The sequence below is a fragment of the Aquila chrysaetos genome, chromosome 4 (assembly GCF_900496995.4).
Source record: "Aquila chrysaetos chrysaetos chromosome 4, bAquChr1.4, whole genome shotgun sequence".
Lineage (NCBI taxonomy): Eukaryota > Metazoa > Chordata > Aves > Accipitriformes > Accipitridae > Aquila > Aquila chrysaetos.
This window is the reverse complement of record NC_044007.1, coordinates 14,291,554-14,318,380: the sequence shown is the minus strand read 5'-3', so window position 1 is coordinate 14,318,380 and position 26,827 is coordinate 14,291,554. Positions and strand designations below refer to the sequence as shown.

Genomic DNA, 26,827 nt, shown 5'->3' with positions numbered 1-26,827 from the left:
CAAACACAGTGCCTGTGACAATACAACCTGTTATAAATACAGCAGCCCTTTATTCTTGACTCTTCTGATTGCTTCTCTCATATACCAATCAAAACAGGTAATGTGAACTGTGTCTCACTAGAATTGAACAAGAGATCTAATAACAAAGGTTTTGTAAACATGTAATTGGATACAGGGTCAGTGGATTTGCTGTGAAGTCGAACAAAACCAGCCTGGAATACAGGAAAAGCTGCAATCCACAACAGTAAACCAAGTTAAATTTACAACAGTGGTAAATTTTATCATTAATTTCGTTCATCAGTGCAAATTATTAAAAGCAGATAGCAATGGAAACAGGGAGCTTACTTTGGAGACAGAGAGTTTAGATGGCTGCAGAGATGCCATACAGAAACCTAGTATTAGTCACTAAAATTGTATGTTGCAGATCTAGCATTTTTCAACCAATAGCACTGCACAGTGAAGTCATTCATGCAATTCTTGTACGAGCCTGTAGGTTCTTATGTGAAAGCAACTCTCGAATTCAGGCTGTCCTATTTCAAGTGTATCATATAAAATTTGATGATTATATGAATTTTAAAGAACAACTATAAAGACAAGCTAGTGTTCATACTGTAAGGAATCATAAAGCCTCTTTGTTTTCCATTTAAATGGCGTATTCTGTATTAACATTTGGACTTGTATCTTTTGTGCATGAAAGAACTGCTGTAAGCACCATATCCATTGTTTACATACTTGCTTAATGTTGGACTTGAACATACGCAACATTTGATGGCAAGTATGTGCTGGAAAGACAAGTCGTATTTCCTAGAATCCTGGATTTCAGCACTTGGACATATTCCACATTTTATAACTCAGATCTCATCTCTGCATACCAGAATATATATTTCATTATATTACACTGTTTGTGGTGTATTAAGAGAGCGGGATTTTGAAAAATTCTCAGCAGTGACTTAGAAGTTTTATCACTGCATCCATCCTAGACAGGTGGACCAGTGTCAAAGGATTTTAGAGATGCGGCATGGTAAAGACGTCATTGTCTTGCAGCTTATAGCTATTACTCTTTTTTTAAAGGCCAATTCATCCTCTTGCACATTGCTCAAAGGATTTTGCATTTTTCTTCAAACAGCACATTTAAAACGTCAATCTAGTGTTATGTTGGAGTGCTGCAGAGCTAGGGGTCTCACAGTACTTTGTTCTGGAGTAAAAATCCAATTTTTTTTTTTTTTCTTGCTTTTTATCTGCATTTCAACCTTAATGCTCATTGTCTTAAAAGTTAAATGCATAAAACATTGGACTCTTAGTTTGCAGTCTTACAAAGTTAATGAAGCTTAACAGCAGGATTTTCTACACTGAAACACTTGTGTGAACAAATACAAAAGTTCTTAAAGCCTTTTCTATTGCCACAGTGGGCTTTTATGCCTACTAGTACTTGGCTCTTGGAGGCCACAATACCTGCTTTTAAAGAGTCCTTGGCACTAGGAAAGCTAAGCCTTGAAAAACACTGCCTTTGGCAAAAGTGTTATAAATATTTTGTCAGACGAAGAATATGAACCCACAAAACCCTTGTCTACTCAGAGAGAATTATGAACTACTTGTGAACACCAATGGATAACTGCTCATTGATAAATGACATAAATCCATGCAAGAGTGTTCTTCGATGGCAGCGCTTTTGCCCTTCCTCAGCAAAGCACTGAGATTATGCATTTGGAACAAAGGAAATGATATCTCCTCAGAAATTCACCCAAAGGCAAGACTTCACATAGCTGCTGCTTCTTTTTTTTTTTTTTTAAAAAAAGGTAACATTCTTGGGAAAAAAAATTTTGCTGTATATTGACAGCAGGCTCCAAGACAAGGGGAAATAGGAGGCAGAATGTGGGAGCTAGCATCTCTGAAATCTATGCTGAAAGGCAAAGTATTATGGGTTCACTGAAAATATGCAACATTAGTCTGTGCAGCAGATGTCTGCCACCAAAACACGTAAAAAAAATATTTGTCCCACTAGCATTTTATACTGCATATAAAAAGCATTAAGACACAGTCCAGTGAATTCTACGCAAAATACTCAGCAAATTAAATTAACAACCATTTATGCTATGTCTCTCAGTGCTTCTCTCTCTTAACAAATACTTTACCATTGAGTAAAAGAAACTGAAGAGCTGGTCCTAAACTCTGATTACAGATTTAAAATCTCTTAAGTTCTCCCAACTTCTTTCCATACTCACAGCTATCAGAAGAGGAATACAGTTGATGTAAAATTCTGACAATCCACAGTCACTGAACCTTACAAAATAGGTAAACCTGAACATATGTGCAGTTCATAGGATGATTTTTTGCTATGGAAAACAAAAGGTTCTTAGTTGTCCCCACTGTAACTGGTAGTGCTTCCCAAAACTCTGCAGAACTAAGGTATTCCACATAAGCATTATCTTTTGATAGGGATGCCAGCCCTACACTCTTGAATGCTGAAGAAATCAAATGGACCAAGAGAGTTTTCCTATTTACAGGGAAATGGTAACTTTTTTGTTCCGTACCCCACTTCAACAAATAAGACTAAGGTCAAACTAAACCATAGAACACGGGCTAAGATTTCCTCTAGAGGCGCAGCAGGTCTGGTTCAGACTATTTTATAATCTGATTTCTCTCACACATATACCTCTTTGCAAACCAATACTCTACAACGCTTTTCTACTCAGATATCTCAAATTTCTAAATAGCCTTGAACTTGCCTTAATTTTGAAAATAATTGCTATTCTTATCTCTTGATCAGTGACAGCTGTTAATGGTAAATAATTTCAGCAAGTGTTAATCCAGTCTACAATACAGAGAAACAGTACAACATCAGGAATGAATGTGCATGTATTTAAAAAAAACATTTCTGAAACTAAGTTCCATTATGTAACAAAATAAGCCAAATGCCTCCTTAAAACATCAAAAATCACAGCTACATGCACCTACAGTTTGTGTCTTCCTAGCCTCCACCATAACTCCCACGTGAAAGAAGCTCCATCACTGATAACAGTAATACTACTGTTGCATATGCCGTATTATAAATCACAGTTAAAAATACTGCGGTCCTGCGACATCACCACTTTATGATTCTGTAGAAAGCACAATAAAACTTTGATTGCATTTACTCAGGAAACAAGTTATTCAAAGTGTAAAAGAAAACAGAACTGAAGGCAGATGAACAAGACTGAACTGTTGGTATTAAATGAAAAATGGAAAGTGAGATAATAAAGACAATCTTCACTGAAAAATCCTTTAATGTATTACATCACTCTCTCAAAAAGATGTCAAGATTAGAAAACAAAAGTTCAAATTCCTGATCTGCCACTTTATAACTTATTCACGATATCTACAGATTCTGAATAAAATATTAAGAGGAAAATGGTGGGAAGCCAGTTCTGCCTGGCTCACTACTACAAACTATTTTCAGCATGCTAGTGTGCAAATAGAGTGATCTCCAAGAAAGGCATCATAGAATCGTAGAATCATTTAGGTTGGAAAAGACCTTCAAGATCATCGAGTCCAACCATCAACCATGCCCACTAAACCATGTTCTGGATCTGTGAACTACCTGTGGCCCGTGAAGACTCTATAGGCAGCCTGCAGAATTACATGCTCAGCAGAGCAGAGGAACAGGACAACTGGTTTATAAAATTAAGAGAAGTTTGTTTCATATTCTAAAGATAAAGGACCTGAACATCCTTATTATAAGGCTTTGTGAATCTGGATACTCTTTTCATACCACTTATTTGAATGTAATGAAAATCATGAGCTAACTGTACACTGAGTATAAAGGATAAAACGTCCACTTGTGAACAAAATGTAAAGGTTGGATCTACAACACTCAACAGAATATGCAAAATGTTGGTGGAATTAAGGATCAAATGCAACAGTTAATTAAACTCTCAGAAATAATGTGCTAGCTATACTTAAGGGATTCTGAAGACACCCTATACATCCAAGTTATTTTTAGTGATTAAAAAATCAGAGCAGTTTGTAAAATCTCACTGATACACAAAACTGACTTATTCTTTCTCAAAATTAGAGCCATTCAGATATATTAACAAACTCAAAAGATTAGTTGGAGGGGCTAATTGAGATGTGCAGATGCTTCAGATACCACTCACCTACAAAGGTTTCAGGAGTCTTGGTGGACACCAAGTTGAACATGAGCCAGCGATGTCCCCTTGCTACAAAGAAGGCATGTGGTATCCTGGGCTGCATTAGGCAAAGGATTGCCAGCAGGTCGAGGGAGGTGATATTTCCCCTCTACTCAGTGCTGGTGAGGCCACACCGGGAGTACTGTGTCCAGTGCTGGGTTCCCCAGTACAAGAGAGACATGGACATACTAGAGAGTCCAATGAAGGGCCACAAAGATGATTATGGGACTGGAGTACCTCACGTATGAGGACAGGCTGAGAGAGCTGTGACTATTCCGGCTGGAGAACAGAAGGCTCAGAGGGATCTCATCAAAGTATATACATACTTGAAGGGAAGACGCAAAGAGGACAGAGCCAAACTCTTTTCAGTGGAGGCCAGTGACAGGACCAGAGGTGACGGGCACAAACTGAAACACGGGACATACCGTCTGAGCATCAGGAAACACTTTTTTAACGTGAGGGTAACCAAGCACTGGAGGAGGCTACCCAGAAAGGTTGTGAAGTCTCCATCCTTGGAAATATTCAAAAGCTGTCAGGACACGGTCCTGGGCAACTGTCTCTAGGTGGCCCTAGTTGAGCCAAGGGGTTGGACCAGATGACCTCCAGAGGTCCTTTCCAACCAACTGGTCTACAGTAATACAATGACACAGTTAGAACTGCTTTTCAGACAAAACTGTAACTGTGTGAAATCTGCACAGACACTCAAGACAGAATTCACGATGGCAAGCTTTAGCCTACGGAGCAAAGTCTCTTCAAGTCATCTCTAAAATCAGCAAAGAAAGGCAGGGCTTCCCCAGAGTACTTTAAGGAAAGAACCATTTTATTTATTCCAAATGGAGCTTAAACTACCTGTGCTAACTTAATACTGAAGTTTGGTGATCAAACATGTTAGAAGAAGAATAACTTAAGCAGCTTCCCTAACAACCCCCACCAATTCTAACACACACCACCTTGTGCAGCTGCATAAAACAAGGTTATCTTCAACCTAGGTCAGTTCCCTGATTCCCTTTATTCTGTTGCTACACAAGCAGAATGGAAAGGCAGGAAAAGTGATGGATGATACTTAAAAAACAGCCTTTTTGCCAGAAGAAATGCTCATGAAGCTATGACCTCAGCCGCTGAATATCTCACATGGCAAACAGAAACTAACAGTACAAAAAGACTTACTTGCATAGTTGCAACTATGATGGGACCACCCTCTCCCCATAATATTTAATATTCTTTTTCAGTATGATGTGAAATGTGCTCTTCCTAGGGTATTTTTCCTGTCAAAGTGGACAGAACAGAGACCCTTTCCAAAAGTTAAATGTGTTCAATTTTCAACTCCTGGAGTGAATATTTATTTCCATCAACTCTGAACAGACTTGCTGCACAGTTCCATCTTTATTAAATTCTTGTCAGCACATTCCAGCAAAGATGTTTCCCCTTGCCTAGCAATGTTTTGTGGAGGTAAAACAGCCTCAGAAAAAATAAAATAAAATAAGGGGGGTGGGGGGTGGGGGTGTGTGTGTGTTACTCTGTGAAGGCCAAATCTAAGTAACCACCAGTTTGTGTTATACTGCAACTATCTTGATTTCAAAAATATATAAGCCAACTTCACCGCCTTATTTCTAGGCAAGCAAGAGAACACCTTGTAATACAGTCCTTACAGCAGACAGATGAAAAATAGCCTTACTTACCTCAAAGAAATAATAAGGTTAAGGCTCTAGAGTAATACACGACACTATTTTATATGTAAAGAAGTTATTTTACAACACTTTACAGCATTTTTATTTTCAGACAATCCTTTAAAAAAATATTTTCTTTTCATTTTTAATAGCTCAGAATACTTCTTCAAAAATACATATTTTAACCCAAATTATTCTGTTTCTTAGAACCTCTAAATGCATTGGGATTAGCTATAACAATATAATTTATAATAGACATTGCTCTTCCTTCTTCTTCCAAAAGAAGTTACACACCAGCCTAGTTTTTTCAACCACATGTTGCTGATAAAATAGCATTTGATGACATGACCTTATCTTCTTTCAACCTCAAAAAACCTGGATAGTCATCTCTCCTTAAACAACCTCTACTCAGAATAGTTTTGTTGTTACGTTGCATTGTCCGAAGCATTTCAAAAGAAGTTATACAAAGCCAGATTTCACGGAGTTACTACAGTCATTTGTGTGCTTGAAGCATGTATTCATGACTGCTAACTAACAGTTTCAAAGCTGCCTCTGCTAAGGAGTAAGATTGTCAATGCTGCAGAAGAAGTGACCTGTCAATACCTGCTCTTGACTCAGCAATGCACACCTGGTTTGGAAGCTTTGAAGATCTCAAATTGCATTTTTCTCTTCACCTGCAGGCAATTATCTCACCATTGGAGAATGTGACCCAGAAAGCCAGAGTTCCCTGTACTTTCTGCAATCTCACCAGCAATAACAATGAGTGTTCAGAAAGGATTTAACCTTGCATCAGCACTGTAAAAGGTCAGTGCCTTACGGCTAACTAATGCTGCACACTAATAAACTGACAAAGAGATGAAAGCAGTGGTACAAGAGCAAAAGTTGAAAAGGATAGGCTTAGAATTCTGTTAAGACTTCACTGCTTCCATGAATGAGAAAAAACACTCCAGATGTATTAAAAACCCCGTAAAAATTAATAACCATCCTGTATAAAAGGCACATCCATCTCTTCCATTCACAGTCTGTGCAACATTCCCTATTACTTGAAAAATGTCATGTCTGGTAGGATTCCCATTTGCATGGGTTATCCATTAAAAAAAAAAAAGTATCAGTCTTAACTCACAGTTATCAAAATGTTTTAAGAGTAACTCATGCCAGAGGATTTCAGGTCTGTGGCAGCTATGATAAGACTTTTTTGCACTAGCTTTTTTTTTTTTTCTTTTTTTCCCCCGTTTCCTGCAGAACAGTGGAAAGTTCCCCAAACAGCTGAATGAAGTCTTCAGGATGACTGTGTAGTTTTACAGAAGCTCTGTGTGATTTTCCTTAACAGACTTCAAGAATTCTAAGTAACAACAGGGATAAAATCTCTCCAAACTTGGCTGAAAAACTAAAACATACAAAGAAATATAGTTTAATTAGTGTTAGAGTACTTCTAAATTACTCCCAAATTTGTTAAGTAGTTAACCAATGATATCCACTGGCTCATAAATGTGTCTTTTAGGAGAGTTTATAAACAACAGTTTCTAACAAAAGATGACAGAGAGGGGAAGACCAATTAGTGAAAAGATCTTGTGGACTGATCACACCACTTAGTATCTAGCCCTCAGCCAGTCTGTGATCCAATTACTCTGAGGTAGCAGGCACACTAGATCTGTATTACTGTAATGCTCTTCTTCATATTTATGGAAATCACAATCACAGGAATGTGGGATTATTGCTAACTGATGACAGTCGGCTGCTTACACAGGATAAGTCTATGGCTCATCTTTCGTGTCCGCTTATTAACAACAATAGGTGTTTTTAAGCCTTTTCTTACAACAAAAGGTTCCAAATAATTTGTTTTTGTATAAAACTGTTGCACAATACACATAGCATGAAATTTGTGGTCTATCTGGCATACTTTTAAAGGTTAATTTATGAATACAACTATAAAATTTTGCGTATCTTAAGATTCATTTTTATGGACAAACTTAAAAGACAGACTTCAACAAAGAGTTAAAATTTACTGTAAACTCCAAAACAAGAGGAATATATATATATATATTTTTCAGGTACACTTTGCAAGTTGTGCCAAAGTCAATAGCTATTAGGTAAGTGCACTACAGCTGAAGAGGATTTCTGAACACATTTCATCTGTTTCACTAATCACACTAGTAAATCAAAAACCAAGGACTAGGCATGGCTATCATTCTCTGTAAAACCAAATTATGTGATTACACTCAAATATCAACAGAGTTTGGAATGGGGGGGGGGGGGGGGCTGGGGGGATTTGCATCATTTTTCTACTCAAGATGTACCTACTATCCCAGGGTAGCTCTGTGCCTCTGGTAAAATAATCAGTGAAACAGCTAATGATACTTAAACTATCATTAAATTTGCAATAACCACCTTGGCCTATTGTAAACCATGAACTTCTTGCTCTGCTTGGGGGCAAAAGAACCTTTTCCATATTGGCATAGTTCTGATGCAGCCTATCATGTCGGCTAAAAAGCATTTCTACAAGTGTAACTTATTTCACTTGGAAAATAAACCACAGTAACAGAAGCTGCATTTAGTAACAAAACAGAGTCAGAAAACGTGGCTTTACTGACACTGTTATGCCAGTACAGCTATAGTGACTAACCCTTTCCTGTGTACACAAAGTTTAAGATAAATCTTTTGTGGTCCTCGACTGCAGCTTGGGGTTTTTTCTACATAAAACTAGCACCTGTTTTAATTTTTAAAAAGTGTCCATAAATCAAATTATCTAAACCAATGCTCATGTGCATTTAGGTACTCTTAGTGAAACTAATAATGGCTTATTTAAAATAAACTGGTTACAACCCCAGTTTCCCTAAAACCAAATTAAGCAAAACTGAACTAAGCTCTTTAAAAATTACTGTCAATCCCAGGTTTTGACCTGAATTATATGAATTCTGTCTGTAAAATGATTTAAGTTAAACCAATGCAAAGTACATGTAAACTTCATCTCAGCAAGATGATGCTTGTTGCAAATGAAAAGGTTTTCTTTAAATGATGTATTCTGCTAAGAACTGTAGGACTGTAGAAAGAACACCACTGTACACTTGGCTTTGTCCAAAGAATTACGTTATTCTTCAAATAAACAGAGAAGTGGGTAAAAGAACGGTGAAATGCTTTCCAGACTTAGTGTCAGCACCAAAAGTGAAAAAAGCAAATCTAGACATTTATGAAAGAACAATTAAAAAATAATCTAATTCTCATTTCATCCAGGCAAGTAGTTCAACAGTAAGATATACAACCATTCTCATATTACTTGTCAAATTCCCATTAATGTAGTTTCTATTCTCTCATATGAGATCAACAGATTTTAGGGGAAAGGAAAAGTAGCTTTGGAACTTTCTTTTTGAGAGCCTCTTCAGACAGCTGAAGTAAAAGTACCCAGTTACCCATTTATTAAATCTCTACCTTCAACTCTAGTTTTAGCTACAGTGTAAACTAAAGAGAATCAGTAGCATTGGTGTGTTTCATGAATGCTAGAGAAAAGCCAGTACTTCATTTTAATAGGCTAAACAATCTAAACATGAATTTGTCAGATTTCTAAGATGTTTAAGCTACTGACCCTTGTCGATTAGCACCCAGTTGCTGCCTGCTGTTAAAACCTAATGTAGAGAAGAGCAATTTTCTTCTCAAGTATCTAACTGTGTGGCTTTTTGTCCACAAGAATTTAGATTCAGCTACGGTAGCCTGAAATGTGAGACCCAATTACCTTCAAGACTTCTGTTAAGTTAAATTCTACAAAAAATCATGAGATTTTTTTATGCCCTTACTATAAAATAAAGTTACCAATGATAGCTCCCAGATTTTAATGGAGGTTAATGATCTCCAGTTAGTTACTGGAATTCCTACTGAGAACCAGAAAAGCCACAGAAAATGAACTTCCAGAGGGATTCCTTGAAGAGTACATTGGAACAGGATTGGGCTGTATTGGCAGGATAGTGTTTTCCTGGTTTATAGAGTTTCTGTTTTTAGGAAAAAGTAAGACTGGCTCAAGTCTTTCACAGAAGTTTGTGTTGGCTACCTCTTCTCTGAACACTGATACATGCCAGCCCTGCTTTGTGAGAGAAGATGAGCACTCAAGTTGGAGGGGCAGTACTTATTCCTAGTACAGAAACACCCCACAGCCCAAGATCAGAACCAAACACTACGACATGAGGCACGCTACAAACACAATTCAAAACTGAAAAAGCTGCAGACACGCTCTTCAACTAAGCTGAAATCAAGAGGATGGCTAGAGTATGTTTATTTCAGTGCAGAATTTTTAAAGGCTCATGAATAAACTTGAGATGGTCCTTACAAAAAATGCTCAAGACCTCACCATCTTTGGAGGAAATCTTTATGGTTTACTTTCTGAGCTTCTCCATATAGCTGGAGTAACCACCCCCCAAGTTTTCATTTATTATACGTTATATTTCATTGTAGAACAAAAAGCATTTTACAAATTTGGTATTAGCTACAAGTTAGAATCTTTGTAACACACCACATCACTGGAAATACTCCAAAGATCATTTTTGTATCCAATATAACGCGAGGTGTCTTTTGGTGTTGGTTCCCTGTAATCTGAGTAAGTTAACAGACAAAAAAACTTCATAAAGTGAAACTGCCAGCATCTTACATTTATAGAAGTACTGTTTATAACATCATTTCAGCCACATATCCAGGATATCTCTGGCGGCTTCCTCAGAGCTGTTACTGCTACATCCCAGAAATAATTTGACTAAAAATAGGAGCTTACACTAGAAACTGTAGAATTGGGCAAGACAACTACTATTGCAGTTATCTTGTAAAACAACAGAAAGGGCACTGTAGCTGAGAGGATCTCTTAATCCAAAAGCCTGTTTACCAATGCCTACAAATTTCTTTGCTAGGAACATCAGCAGTAGGCTTCAGGTTGCCTGAGGTTGGCAAGGCTGGCTTTAAGGAACACAAAGCTAGGGAGGAACTGGAAGTGGAAGTTACAACCACCATATCATTAGCCCAGGATGTATAAGAGGATTATCAGAGCCACCTGCGGTTCCTAGGTGTCCGACATGCTTGTGTTTCATCACCTACAAACTTTTCTTTCTGAGAACATTGTGACTCTCTGCTTTCAAAGCCATGAAGCACGGCTCATGAACTACTAAGAACCTGTGTGCCATGCCATGGGAGTGACACGCAGTGTCAATACTGGGACCCTGCCCAGCCCATGCTGTTCAGCTGTAACAAAATGACGGCTTCAGACCAGGTTCTGCAAGCCCCTGTCTCAAAGCAGGGTGTACAAATGGGGGCCAGAAACCTGGCAAGTTACTCAGAAAAATCAAACATTAAAAAGGTGTTTGGTTTTCTTAAAACGAATGTCAGAGTTTACAATACATCAAGTTTTAAAAACCTCAAAAGTTTTCAAGGACTTTTTCCCCAGAAAGACAAGTGAGAGGCTGTCTGGCTCGAGGAGAGTTCCTATTGAGGCTGGCAGTGGAACAGGCGTTCAGTATGCACACCAGCACCAGCCCGAGTGCACTCCTGGACATCAGACAGCTCTGCTTTCTTAAGGGAAACTCTCAGGAATGCATCCATCTAACTGGAACAACACAGAGCTGCTGTTCCATATATTTGGTAACATTCTTATTTAAATACTTCTTCAAAAACAATTTCCTGCCTTTAAAACTGTCTAAAAACATATATATACCCAGACAGTTAAACAACTTTAAAATGGTATATAAGAGGAAAAATTACACATGAATCTGATGTATCCTTGCTTTTACAGAACAGATTTGTTTGCTTAGTCATATGTGACTGGCAAATTCTGTGATGATTTCTGTTTAAAACTCATTCAAAAGACATACAACCTGAAACTTCAAACACACTTGAAATAATGGTTTCATTCATGGTAAGAAGCTACAAAATCAAACGCAGTCAAAGGAACTAGTTTTTGATCTTTCTCCCCTCTAAAAGTGACTGGAAAAGACATAATTTAACTTTCCTGTATCTACACGGTTTTCCACCACACTTCTTTCAAACCTCTCCATCAAGGGTCTAAGAGAGAAGCTCTGCACAATTTGGGAAGGCAGTTGGTTCAGGTTAGGGATAAAAGGAAAGAATGCTCAAAGAAACTCTCTCACACTGGAACTATGCTGACATTTAATTCTCCACTTTCATAGAGCAGGATCCCACTTGATGTCGGCTGTGTTGGAAGGAGGGGTGACGGGAAAAGTTCTTTCTGAAAAACAAACTATTTGCTAGGTTTCCACACCAGACCTGTGCTTTCCTTAAAAACCTTTTTTCTGTTTTAGTGTTCCACTTGGGTATCGTATATTTGTCTATGGTGTGTCAGTCTCCAATTAACAGCAAAACAGCCTTTGAAAGAACATCTATAGCAAGACATTTTGATACAAAATATAGGTAAAAAGTCCAATGAGATCATTAGCAGCACTGAGCATGTTCTCTTCACGTTCTGAATGAAAGTTATTTACATATTACTTCAGATTAAAGAGAAAAAGGCTCTTTTCCTCCTAATATGAGTAACTTCTCATATAAATTCAGTAATTTATATTCATTCCCCATTATCTGTCTTATGGCTATTCTATATACAGTGAGGTACATTTCTTGAGTGTAAGTTTTACTTTAAAACCTTAAAGATTAATTTTCTTGTTGTAATTGTATTTACCTCTATTTTATAGCCTTACATACATTTACACAAGCTATGCTTTTCATTTGCTCTTTCCATTAAAGGATACAGCTACTTTTAACGGGCTAGTATCAACTAAATATTTTTTTCCCCATAGAAGGAAGATGTTCCACAAAGAGTGCCTCCCTCTAACTCCTTTTTTTAAAAATCACTCTCAGAGGAATTTAACTCCTTTTGAACCTCTATCCTTTGTTAAACAGAGTGGTCACCAGGCTTAGAACCTCATGGAAGATAAACAGTAATTAAAACCAAAAGTCATGTAAGGCAGGAAGACTTATTAAAACCATCTGAAGAAAAAAATAATTGAGTTTATAGTTTTTCTACATCCTTCATTTTCTCTTTTGTTGTAGGGACTACTCTTACTGCTTGGAAGCTATCTACAGGTTCTACAGAAGCTCACAGACCAAAGTACAGAACAGTAAACATATAGGCCTTTTGTATCCTAAAATGCAGGACACAAAAGACAAGAAAAGGCTACTCATTTTAGCACTGTGTGCTCTCACCTAGAATTCTAAGACCCTAGTACAGGGTAACAAACAATAGCTCAAGGAAAAGTCAAACAGGACTAACAGTACTAGCAAACTATGCATTAGGGTTCTTAAACACAATTTATTAAAATATTCATCTATTTTACTATCTATGTTTGTTTACTTTCATCATATATAAACAACCATAAAAAAATTTGCATCAGAAGGGACCCCAAAAAGTTATCTGCACCACTCCCCCACTGAAAGCAGGAGTAACTTCAGCATTACATCAGGTTGCTTAGGAACTTGTGCAGTCAAGTTCTGAGCATCCCAAGGCTGGAGATTCCACAACCTGTCTGGACAGCCTGTCAGCTGGAAAAGAATAAAATGACGAGGAACCCAAATAGAAAGTCAGTTTTGCATTCCGAGACACACATGTATTCCTACAATATTTGGATTTCCAAACACCAACTAATGTTCCCTTTACATTTAAAACTCTTCTGAAACAATTTTCCTGTCAGGTAGCTGTTTTTTCAGTACACCACAAACTGTAAAGAGTATCAGGTTTATACAATTATATTTTAACTAACCTGTCTTTGGTTTGTTGAACAAAGCTGTCTACAGTATTTTGTACCTTTTTTTGACTCATTTTTAAAAGAACCTTTTTGCGATACACCTCTAAAAAAGTGACATCATTAAATAATATGTAAACATTTAAATCTTTGTTGCTTCTACAGTCTTTGAAAGGAGTAATGCAAACACCACTTCTTCCATGGGCTCACACACACTGAAAGAGTTCAGAACATAGAGTCTATTACAGCTGGATATTCATACAGCCTTTCTTTTAGTGCCTTTGGTGCAAAGCTGTCTATTCTCAGACACTCATTTGGCATTTTAATCAGAACAGTGACCACTACAATTCACTTTAATCCCCCTTTTACAGACTTCTGTGTTTTACTTATCACCTCAGAAAGTTACTTTACCAAATTTGCTCAATTCTGTATCTTTTATTTCACAATTAAGCCCTTCCCCTCCCCCCATAGTAGTACTCTGAGTGCTAGAGAATCACCATAATGCATTTATTCTCTCAGTCAGGAAGAAAAGCATTATTATTTTTCCCATTACTTCAAATTGGAAACTCTGCCCAACATCAAAACTGCCAGAGAAGTGAGATGAAGGTTAAACTAAAACTCATCTATTTGACACTAATATCTGACATCCACAATGGTCTGGTTGCAGGCCAGGACAAGAAGCTGAAATTACAACAGCGACTACAGCAATAAGCCCTGCAGCTAGTGGAGAGATGGTAGATAACCACCTTCATTCTTGATCCGTCTGCTAGGACTTAACCAGTTCCTGAGAGCAGAAAAGAAGACACGACTAAAGTCCAACACAGCAAAGGTATGGTAGCAGTGTTAGGTATTTCCTCCTGCCTTTAAAAGTGGCTCTAGCTAGAGTAGCTGACTGAAGGGAAACTTCTGTCCTAGTCTCTCTACTCAGAATGTTAAAGTTCTCCCTAACTCCCCTTTGTTTCCCTCTACCCCACCCAGAGCCCACTAACTCCACTCCTCTCTAGCATTCTCTCACATTCATTTCAGACCCTCTATTCCATTCCTCTCAGGTCCATCCATTGCCCTGGTTCTTCTCACCAGAATACGCACTTGAGTTACCCACCCAACCCACAGGAGAAGCACTATGATCCTCTCAGTTGAAAGCCTCCAAATCAGCTGCAGGGCTTCTAAGGCAGCAGCACTCCCCAACCTCTGTAACTGGCATGGAGTAAAAAGACTGTATACAGATTGCACTCACTGAAAACTGATCAGGATGAGATTGTGGAGAAGAGAAATATAAAAAATGGAATGCATACATGTTCTGTGAGCTTGGAATTCCTCCAGAGGGAATGATTCCAGGAAATGATGGGAGGGGAATTCTAGCTTCAAATCTATCTTCAAAATAGTGTTCTTACCTGCAGATTTTCCCCAAGAATCAACATGCTCAAGTAGTTTTCTCAATGCTAACATGAAGCTTTTAGGAAACTTAGTTTGACAGCAATGACTAAATTAGATAGCATCAAGTTTACTTGTCCTCTGCCACACACACCCACACGTCAACACAGTTAAGGTGGCCCAGTGCTGAGGAAATGAACTCAAGCAAGACTATAGTATTAGTACTGAAGACAGTTATACAAGAGTATAATATACCATACTCCATGAGAGGCTTATCAGCTTTACTCTAATGCACTGTAGAATTCTGGTCATTGGTGCAGAGTCTAAATTTCTTCAGGGGTAATATCCAGTGAAATCTCTAAGAACCAGGAGATCTCAGCATTTTAAACTCCATCCAGTAGTGAGGATAAAAACAAACATAGCAATGTGTATAACTGATACAGATTAGAAAAAGTAAAAAATCAGTCTACCTATTTCCACTCTGAAGAGGGCTTAAAGCATTGCTGAACTTTCTTCCCTTTCAACACAGACTGTAATACCGAGGTACCTCAGATTACACAGAACAGACACACAGACTTTATTTTACTATCATCTAGGATCAGGAGCCTAATTACAACTGATTTTTTAATAAGCTTTTGAAAGTATTAACCACATTCATGAGAACACAGGAGAAATACGACAAAACCCAAGTAATTTCCAAAATGCTCTTCTTTTTATGCTGTCAATGCCCTTCCCCTATTTTAGAATAAAGGCCTAAGTCAACCCATATTAAGCAAGCACTATCACAACGGAGTGTCTAGATACTGATACATAAACACACTTTTTTGTGTGTGTAGAACACGCTTCTTTTACATGTTATCTAAATAACATTCACCCGATATTTAAATTTTTCCTACCAAAAACCACATTAAACTCTACATACTGAAAATCAGCAGAAGAGCACAAGTTGGTACCAACCATCTGGAAGACTCCAGATCATACTCTACCCTACTTGCTTAATTCCTACAGCTCTTTGCCTTTGGCACTTAAAAGAAGCCCAGCATTAAGAATTCAATAAATTTCAAATTTTATCATAAGACAGGCTGTTTAGCAACTGCTCATTTATTTACTATACACATAGAAGATCTGCCCTTCTAGGTCACATCAAAGCTCCATCATCTCAGTGGCAGATGCACAGAGAAAAAGAAACAAGATAAATATACAGCAATATTTACAACTTCCCAAGCCATGAGTCACATCTGGAGAATCATATTTAATAGCCACTGATGACCAAACACTTCACTTTTTTGAATCCACTTAAAACTTTTACTCAGAACCTACACGTTAACTGCAAAACAGGGAAAACACACAAAAAGACAAAAGCAAAATGGTGTGCATCTTTAGTAGTCATGTGATACAATCAACCCTCATGATATCGTATGCTTCACCAAGTTCAATCACTAAAAGCAAAGGAAAAACATTCCACAAATGGAAGGTCTCATCCCATCTCTGACCTAAAAAATCAATGCAACTCTGTATGACTACTATGTGTGTGGATGTGCAAGCACAAATACACATTATACATAAATAGAGTTCTACACATGCTTTTTCACTTAAGACTAGATAAATGTCACAGACTAACTTTCTCCTATTACTATTAGGATTTGCAAGCAAAAGCCCACTAACGTTAAGAAGTTTCACTAAAAAAATATTTTGGTTTTTGTTAAACATGTGACAGAACAATGGACCATTACTCAGTTTTCCCCTCAAACGAATACAAATCCTATAAATATATGCAAAATGGATACAGACATTTGTGCTACATAATTCCTGGGATTTCTTAATTGCATTTGTCTGGCTTAAGCAGTGAGAGCTGCTGGCCCATAAAAGGAATTAGGAGCACACTCTTGTGCTTTTGAATTGCAAGAAGGTCCTTCTCAAGTGTTCATTTATGTTATCGTACTACCACCATTCTTCTGGAAAGGTTACATCTCTTGTCCACATATCTCTGCTGCCTATGAAGGGTAAATACCCTTATTTGCATGTGCCTTATAATGCAGAGAAAATACATGCTGTAACTTAAAATGTTTAATTTACTTAACTTCCCCCCCCCCCCCCCCCCCCAATCCTTTAATATTAATTTTAGCAAGCAAAAAGCATCAGGCCCCCTTTAAAGGTATACCAGCAGCTTTGGCCATGCGCTAAAAATTATTTGCTTTGTCCTTCTACTGATAGACCACTTAAGAGTATTATTCTTATGTGAATTTCCCTTTCTCTTCATTAATTCAAATTCTGTTTTGTTCCTCCAGACTAACTTTACCTTCCTACTTAAAACGCCCCCTCTCTTTGTATTTAAAGGCTTCCTTTGTTTGAAAGGTTACTGGTTTTGCTATTGTACAATGATTTCTTCTACTGTACAAGGCTTCCTACTATCCAGTCACTACTAGCTACAAATCTAAACCACATAGTTGCTGCAGATAATTTTCTAATGGTGTTCTGCAATCTGCTGGACATGAAAATGTACACTAAACCTATTAAATGCTCCTGTAAAAACATGAAGTGTCCAGTCCTGTTGATTTGAACAAGACTAAGTGAAACAAAGGAGGTTCCATCTGAACATCAGGAAACACTTTTTTACTATGAGAGTGACTGAGCACTGGGACAATTTGCCCAGAAAGGATGTGGACTCTCCATCCTTGGAGATATTCAAAAGCAGTGTGGAGATGGTCCTGGGCAACTGGCTCTACAGGGTCCTGCTTGAGCAGAGCGGTTGGACCAGATGACCTCCAGAGGTCCCTTCCAACCTCAACCATTCTGTGATCATTCAGCTGTCAAGACACCTGAGAGATCGTATCTTAAGCAGACTCATGAGAAATAAGCTGCTACTACCATTTCAACAGCTGACCTCTGTCCACACGCAGCTAACATCTGGTTCAGTGGAACTACTCAACAGGATGACATACGATTGGAGCCTTATATCAGGTCTATTTTCAAGGATTAGTGTGTAAGTACACAGGAACACTTTTTTACAGGACAAATTGAAGCATAACCTTTTAAACACTACTATCGAAATAGAAATACCAGTAATCTAACTGGAGATAGACCACCAAGTTGGTCCTGGTGCTAGTTTATTTACACCTTTCCTCACCTCCCTACGTGTTACATTTCTTCTTGAATTTCATTAGAATACTCAGGAAAGGGACCATCTTTCAAAATTAATTTCTTTGTTGACTACTGTAATGGGATCCTAAGCATGAATAGGACTCTCAAAATAAACACAGGAAAAATCATACTGGTACTAATCAGAAAATGTCCCGAACGTAACACATTATTTTCACAAGCAGGTTGACTCAATGCTGCATGTGGTGGTGTAAAGCAAACCACAAATACTCACTCATATGCCACACAACTACTGTGGAAATGATTTTGCACAAGGAAAAGAAACTATTTATCAAAATAAACATGTGGTATGTTCCCTGCCAAAGATCTACTCTCCAAGGGCTAATTTAGCAGAATTCTTTCCCTTCCTCTGGAGAAAATCTGAAGCATTCCCCCCCTTACAATGAATCGTTCCCTCACAGAGCCACATGGCGTTTCCTTTGGCTATGGCTAACAGTTACGTATTACAGAGTACATACAACTCAAAGAGGTTAATGAAGTTTTTTACTTAAGTTTTACTCAACTCATTTTGATGAAGGAAAAAGTTGAAAATATTTTAAGTAAAGCTTTTCTCATTAAAAGAAAGGTCAGAAATACAAAAAACTTAGCAACCACTCCCTTCTAATATGACCATTCTTTGGTTTAGTAACCTCTTCTCCCCCCGCAAAAGATGACATGAAGAGAAAAATAATTCCTTTTTTTTTCCTTACTGATAATGTAAGAGTCTATATAGTACATATTCAGTCAAAGTACCCTTTTAAAAAAATCTAAGATACTTACGGAGTCCAAACCTTCGGAAAGGCAGCAATTTCTTCTGGTGTATATTCATCTAACCTCTTGGGGACTGCACGTGGCTGAGGAATCTCTTGTAGAAGATTCTTCTGTATATCGTCTGGAATAACCTGAGGCAGGTGGAAACAGTCTTAGCTATCTGATTGTTTAAAAAACACTACCACTCCCCCCCTAATCCAGATCAAAATTTGTCAACAATACTGCATTCCTCGTGCTAAGTGTTTGACCGAAATACAGAAGACAATCTCACGCATATCTTAGACAATCACGCATATCACGAGGGTTGATTGTATCACATGACTACTAAAGATACACATCATTTTGCTTTTGTCTTTTCCCTGTCTTGCAGTTAACCTGTAGGTTCTGAGTAAAAGTTTTAAGTGGATTCAAAAAAGTGAAGTGTTTGGTCATCAGTGGCTATTAAATATGATTCTCCATATATAAATAAAAAGCAGCTTGATTTGTCTTAATTTATCTTCTTACAAAAAGAGTTTTGCTATTGCTAACACTCCTTCTTCACCTCCAAATCACACAAAAATGAAAATGTAACTGCATGACAACTCACATCTTCTGGGAACAGATGCAGCCTCTGCATCATAGTTCTTCTCTGAAGGTTTTTTGGAAGCATTCTATAAACAGTCAGTTTAACAATCTGAGGAAAGATAACATGGCAACAAATAATCAGACAGGCTATAAATAAAATGAAAAAAGGTAAGCTGGGTTTCCCTCTGTCCATTTCACTAGTCATTGAACCTCTTTTCAGTCAACTTCTTCCGTGCTGAACAACTCTGGCACCACATTTAGAAGGTGCTCTAGACTTACTGTTTTGGAAGAAGGAATACTTACTATAACAGCCATATAGATAATTTCAGCTTAGAAAGTTAAGAGCTATATTTAGCATTGTGGATAATTGCATATGATCATTCAACTTTGAAAAGAATTGAGAAGCTTATGTTAACTCCATATTGTATGGCACACTTATATACACCCGTTATTGAGGAAAAAAATTAGGCTCTAACAAATTTACCAAGTGTTCTCAGCATCTAGTTTAACACTGTAATTTGCTGTGTTTGAAACTTCTATATAGCTAATGCATCTTAAGCAAAGCTGACATACCAAGACACTGCATCATGAACATACTATACACATGTATAATTTATTCCCTTGGTATTAGTTCCAGATGAACAATCTTACTTCTGAGCATCAGGAACTAATAGAATTTGTACATCTACGCTAGATGATGCTTATTGAAAAGTAACAATATTCAACAGGATTTCTCTTGGACTCTAGTAAGATGACTGTCATTTAAATACAAAACACATTGTTATGAACTTCACCCAGAAAGGGAACATTTGTAAATGTAAAACAAGGCATGCAACTGTAGGAGACAAAAAGGGTTTTATAAAGGACATCAAAGCATTTAGCGGTAGACGTATGTGCAGTTTTGGCTGCAAGCCACCCAGACATAAACAAGCTCCAAATCAGAAACTACCCAGGCATGCTTAGCGCAATGTTAAACTGAAGTCAATAAGCCACGCTGAAATGCAGTGCACTAAGCACACACAAATCTCCCAGGCATCCAGATATTTTGAAAAGTGTACTGAGCAAACTTGCTTCTTTTTATAAAATTAATTAGAGGAATTCAATCAAAATTTTAGAGACAATCACTAATACTAAGTTCCCAGACGGAACCACATAGTTAAGACAGAATGATTAATTGTTACAAGTGAAATTAATGAGAAGTGCTAGTTTTTAAACTTGCAGGCATTTCTACTCAGATACTGAAGTTGAACACTCAAGATAGTTTGGCCCCAGTATTATTTTCATTTTGCCACATAACAGACAGTAACATTGTCTTAGGATCCTCATAAACATATACTATATGCCTTGAGAAACTCTGAAAGCATTTAGAGAAGCCTCAACATCATTAAGATTTTCAGATGTTATGCAGCCAGTACCATAGATATGTGGACAAATCTAATAAACCAAGATGACAGAAAAAATACACCAGGTTGGGCAGAGTAATCTGTAGCATTGATACCTTCTCTAATAAAAATTATTAAGCAACTATTAAAAAACAAAGATAAAAACTAATGCTTTTAGGGATAAGAACTATTCATGCTCGTACAGCAAACTACACTTTATTTAGGTCACTATATCATGTGCTTAGACAAAGGCAAGAGGAAGATAGAAAACAAACCTTCACTAGTTTACTGAATACTGAAAGTCAAGTGAGACACCATAACAATGTAAGAAAACACATGGATGTTAACAACAGCTCATGTGAACAGCCCTTTTACCATCAACAATTTTAATTTTGTACACTTATTTTCCTTTCTACCCAATATTTTTCCTTATAGACAATGAAAGATCAAAATATATCAGACCTAAAGCAACAGATCCAGAGACTTCACAACATACTGCCTAACTGTGGGGATTTTTTTCTTTATTTAAAAATTACTTTTAACTTCAGGTTGTGAGGGAAGCAGTGTTAATTCCTCAGATTAATAAATTGTACATACACGTGGTCCAACATATGACCTATGACCTACAGATACACAGAGCTAGTTATTTAATGATTTCACTCCAATAAAAAGAGATACTTTAAAATACTTTAATGAACATTGTTAAATATTTTACTTCTTCAAACAGCCGATGTTTGTGTCCGATTTTTCATCTTCCTCTGCAGCATGTGGCACAGATATCTGTTGAAACAAATCAGTGAGCTAGACAAACAGCTGGTCTATTCTGGTTGTAGATACTTCTGCCTGCTGAATCTGATTCGATTTTTTTAGCCACATACAAAGAGAACAGTTCAGTTGTAAAAATGTGCTTATTAAAAAGTCACGCTGGAAAAGAATGATTTATATGCTCAAGTTAAACAGCGAAGAAATACTTTCAACGTTGCATACAGTCACTGCACAACTGACAACCTCTGGGGACGACAGACTAACATGAAAGCAGGACTTGGAGAATGGTAATGGATGATGAATGATCATGGATAATTATATATTCAATAATAGTTTCTCTAGATAAGTATGCTCAGTGCAATAAGCATAATCCAAGGTATGCTTTGGTACCTCTGCCAATCTCCACACTGTTCGGTAACTTGTTTGGCTTTCCGTGCCCTCTCACACATGCAAGAAGTGCATTACTGCAAGATCTGCAATAGAAAAATCACCCTCATATGAAGCACAAACCATTTTTTCACTGCCAGGCAGATCATAGAATCATAGACTGGTTTGGGTTGGGAGGGACCTTCAAAGATCATCTAGCCCAACCACCCTGCCATGGGCAGGGACATCTTCAACTAGATCAAGTTGCTCAAAGCCCCATCCAACCTGGTCTTGAACACTTCCAGGTATGGGACATCCACAACTTCTCTGGGCAACTCATTCTAGTGTCTCACCACCCTCATTGTAAAAAAATTTCTTCCTCATGTCCAATCTAAACCTACGTCCTTTCAGTTTAAAACTGTTGTCCCTCATCCTGTCACTATAGGCCTTGAAAAAAAGTCATTCTCCATATTTCTTATAAGCCCCCTTTAAATAAAAAAAGCCAAATAAGTGTATTACTAAGCAAAGCCCTGTACTGTACTTTTATTATTAACTTCAAGGTAGTTAGTCCAACTGTAGAACAGAAGGCCATACAGGGAGCTAAGACAGAGAAGGTAGAGCTGGAAAACCTCTAGCTTCCTTCATTGTAACTTCTGCCTTAAAGATTTTTCTACGAGCCAAAGCAAATCCAAACCCAGCTCCTGGAAAGACTAAGTTTACATCCAGCTCCTTGCCCAAAATTCTGCCTACAGCCAGAACCTCACTCTGCTTGGTGTGATGACAAGTCAATAACTTAGTGAAGTACAGGCTTAACTGAAGCTGTACAGACTGCTTTTGCAACTTTAGTAAGGTTGGGTAACAGAAAAGGCAGATTCAACCAGCAATATTTACAGGGTGTTACGTAAGGGCTCTCCTGTTACCTGAACATGCTCAAGTTTTACTAAAAATACACCAACCCTAAATAATAAGCTATGGAATTGCAAGAAAAAGTCTTTTGCTGAGCTTATGCAAAACCCCAAACGCAGATTCAATGCTCCCTGAAAACACACAATAGAACATGCTGTTCCTTTAAGGAATAAAAATAGAAATCCTTCTATCTGTTTGTAATACACTTCTAATAAAAGACAATTCTTTCTTATGTTTTCTATGTGATTATTTTTATTTTGAACTATTAAAATAACAAGAGCTTAATTTTACATGAGAGGTAGATTTCAGTTGGATTTCAAATTGGCAAAGTTGTCTACCTACCCACAGTTCTCACTGCAACCTGGATCTCAGTTTAAAACTAATTAGTACAGTTTAAAAGTTTGTTAATCGTAACAGTTTGTTAACATAATCAGTTAGTTATGGATTCCCACTGCCTCCTCTCCCCAGTCCTTTACCTCTAGTAGTAGCAACCTGCAAAATTCCACTTCTTCACAAATACTCACTCCTAAAGGCCATGACACTTTCTCCAGCAGGTAAAGACATTCACCATCAGACGTGTAAACCCTTAATGGCCACCAGAGCATTAATATTTAGGGGATTTTTAAAGTACTAGAATGCTGTCTGCCCTAATTTCTTTTGAATGGCGAAATTCCTATTGGCTGTAGTTACAATTGTCTTCTTGAATATTGCAATACCTTTTTTCCAAGTTGGCTAATTTATATACTGACAACATAGACATGCTCTTAATCACAGTTTTATGACACTACTTTTTTATTTTCCAATTTAAAGGGCTAATATAGAAGACAACTACCCACTCTAACATTTTATGAGTATGAACAAATTAAAAAATATATTTATCTGAAACACTGTATGAAGCTTGAACATTTCAATTTTTGTGGTAGGCTTTGGCTCATATGCAAGTTGCAGACTATGCTTGATGGAGACCAAGTTCTGAAAGAGATTCTTTGCCAGATAAAACATACTTTAAAGACGGAAATCAACAGAGCAATACCACTTCTTGTCCCAAGAAGCACAAAATAATTGGCCAAATTTCCAGAAGAAAGTCTACCCTAATGGCTGAATTAAGTCCAATAATCACCAGGAAGCAACTCTAGAACATGGGAAAGACACAGAGCCCCAGAGAAAACAAATGGATTAATTACAGGGCATACTTAAAAAAACCTAGAAGAGTTTCAGGAGACACACCACTTACTCAGAGGTACAGCCTGATACTACATCTTCCTTTTACCAGTTCTTGGTCTTCTGTCCTGTATACGATACTGTTCTTTTCACCGCACGTGTTATAAAAGCATTCTAAGAGCTTCACCTTTCTACCTCTGACAGTTGTACGTGTAGTACAGCAAAAATGGATGTACTTAATACTGCCATAGGAATCATTTGTACATAAACTTCCATTGCATGCCATTTTGTTTTCCACTACTGTTCAGCACTTAAAAACTTAGAATTTTAATGTGGTCTTTAAATTAGTATCAGTGCCTTGCAAATTCAAGTAAGAAATGGATTAACATTTTTTTAAACAGGGAAGTATTTATTTTTGTCTACTACAAAGCAAAAGACCCAGTCAGCTCTAAGACTTATTTAGAGCACCTAGAGGTTTTAAGACAGCAGGTTCCATAAAAATATTCTCCTCTCCATGCTATACTAACTTCTGTGTGCCTACTAATCCAGACTTTGAAGTTGTGCTCTACTTAATCAAAAAACATTACTCCATAGCAATAAAAGAAAATGCTGTATCTGGTGTTTCAGTAACCAACTTTTAGTACGTACGTATTATTATATCAACTATCCCATAGTGATGCAAAGAAAATAGGCTTTCAAATACCAACAGCAAGACTTAACCATGTTTTCTGTCCGAGCTTTTCTTCAAGAGATCATTCTTATGCAGATACAATGGCAAGTCTATACATGCAAGCGGTTGCTAAAGAGCATTCAAAAGGAGAATTAGAACATTTTAAGCCCCTTCATATCAGTGCCAGCAGCTGAACAAACCAGAACCCTGACAGCCCTGGAGGCTTCCTCACAGCGTATTTCCATAGAGCCACCCTGCCTCGCTTTATAATCTCCCCTAGCAGGTAATATTCATTCTGAACAATTATTGCCCATTATTTCTTTGTCAGAGGCAATACAGCCTCTGAATACCTAAAGGTCAATCCTCTCACTGAGCATTTGGTATTAGCCAAACATGATTTCTTCTTTTTCTTTTTTGGGGGGGAGTTTCTGATGCAGCTGAAAAAAAAAAGTAAGCCAAGTCTTGCCTACTTTTAAAATTAGAAATAGAATAAAAATTGATTGAAAACTTTGTCCTTACGGGATTACTACCTGGTTCTACAGATAAGATCTGTCAACATATTTTGCAGGCATTTTAATTAAAAGCTGTAAGATTTTTCCAGAAAGTTTTTTCCAAGTAATCTTTGCTCCCTCTCAAATCTGTGAGATTTAAAAGCACATCTTTTAGTCTTCCCACACCAAGTACTTCAAATCCTAATTTTGAAAGTGTTGGTCTCATGCCTATCAGCATTTTTCCAACTAAACAAAACTTCTGCAAATTTTAGTAAAAACAAACATGAAAACCCCAAACTTCTATTCATTCCAAACACCTGCATCTCAAATAAAAAGGTTTACCTGTTTCCTTCATTTTCAAAAGACTCCCTTGGCAAAGAATACACACGAAACCTTTCAAACAGATTTTTCTTAGCAACCTACAATAGAAATTAATGTTGTCCGCTAATATATATCCTAAGGGAGTAGTAATAGCATACAGAGTATTAGTATTATATTAACCTGAAGAACAGAGAGGCTGTTTCAAACTACAGCAACGAGCTGCTATGCTGCACCTAAAGAACATATTTAATACTCTCGTCTATGGGTGGTCCAAGAATTTACACTAAATCTAAGTCAGAGAAAGAAAAGGCTGAAATGTGAAGAAGCTCTTTTTTTCTTCAATAAGCACTTCCTAAAGTAGCCTGGCCAAGTCCAACACACGAGAGCTATTCTCTGCTATTCTCCAGAAGAGCAGACAAATTAAAATACTAGAAATTTTAAACAGATTCACAGACACTGCCTTCCCCATGCCTCCCAAAGGAACTCAAAGGTGCTAAAGGTAAAAATGTGCTAGACTATTTACTATTGCTATCTTTTTGGCAACACACTGTAATTTTTACCCTTCCATAAAAGCAATTTTTTCCAAAGTGCTGAAAAACTTGGCACAATGAACATGGAACTTCTATGAAGTTCTATACAAAACATCAACTATGCAGACCTCTTTTTGTATTCACTGCCCTGTATTAACATAAAAGATACTCAGAAGTGGAAAAAAAGAGTAATATTTTGTCAATCTCAGGCACAAAATTATACATCTGAGATTAAACACTTATAATAGGCACAGTTTTTTGTTTTGGTTTTTTTTTTTTTCTTTTCAACTAAGAAGTCAAGGATTGGAAATTGTTGCCATGGCAGGTTTTCAAGACCAGTCTGGATAAGCCGCCAGCAGCCTTATCTGACCTAATGGCTGACACTGCTTTGAGTAGGAGGGTGGACTAGAGATCTCCTGAGGTTCTCTCCAACCTAATCATCCTATAATCCTATGAAAAAATGCATGCGCACGTTCAAAATTCAGCACAAATCCATCCAAAGCACTAACTCCTACCTGCAAGGAATATAAAGGTCCAAGTTAGTATAGATAAATGATGTCAACCTCCATAAGTGAGAATATCAGATCACCATCCATCCCTGTCTTGGTACCTTATGAAGAAACTAGAAATGATCAAGGAGGATTATCTAACCATACTGCAGTAAACACGTCTAAATTCTGACAACTATACTTACAACTTTCAGCCTCCCATGTAAACATAAACGATACCATTTTGCATCAAATTACTCATTATAACCTTTTTAATTAGCTTTTAGCTGTGTACCATTTTTTCCTAAAACCAGTCTCTCTGTACACTAGAAACTATGTTTAAACA

The 26,827-nt window shown here is 37.3% G+C and overlaps 1 protein-coding gene across 1 annotated transcript in view; it reads right to left on the bottom strand.

Annotated features, from left to right (window-relative positions):
- MRPL13 (mitochondrial ribosomal protein L13) overlaps positions 1-26,827 on the bottom strand; it is a 41,834-nt gene that overhangs the window by 5,634 nt on the left and 9,373 nt on the right. Inside the window, exons 5-6 of the mRNA XM_030011632.2 lie at positions 19,424-19,510; positions 18,847-18,968 (exon numbers count right to left, since the gene is read on the bottom strand). Coding sequence (XP_029867492.1) covers positions 18,847-18,968; positions 19,424-19,510 — 209 coding nt within the window. The remainder of the gene's footprint in view (positions 1-18,846; positions 18,969-19,423; positions 19,511-26,827) is intronic.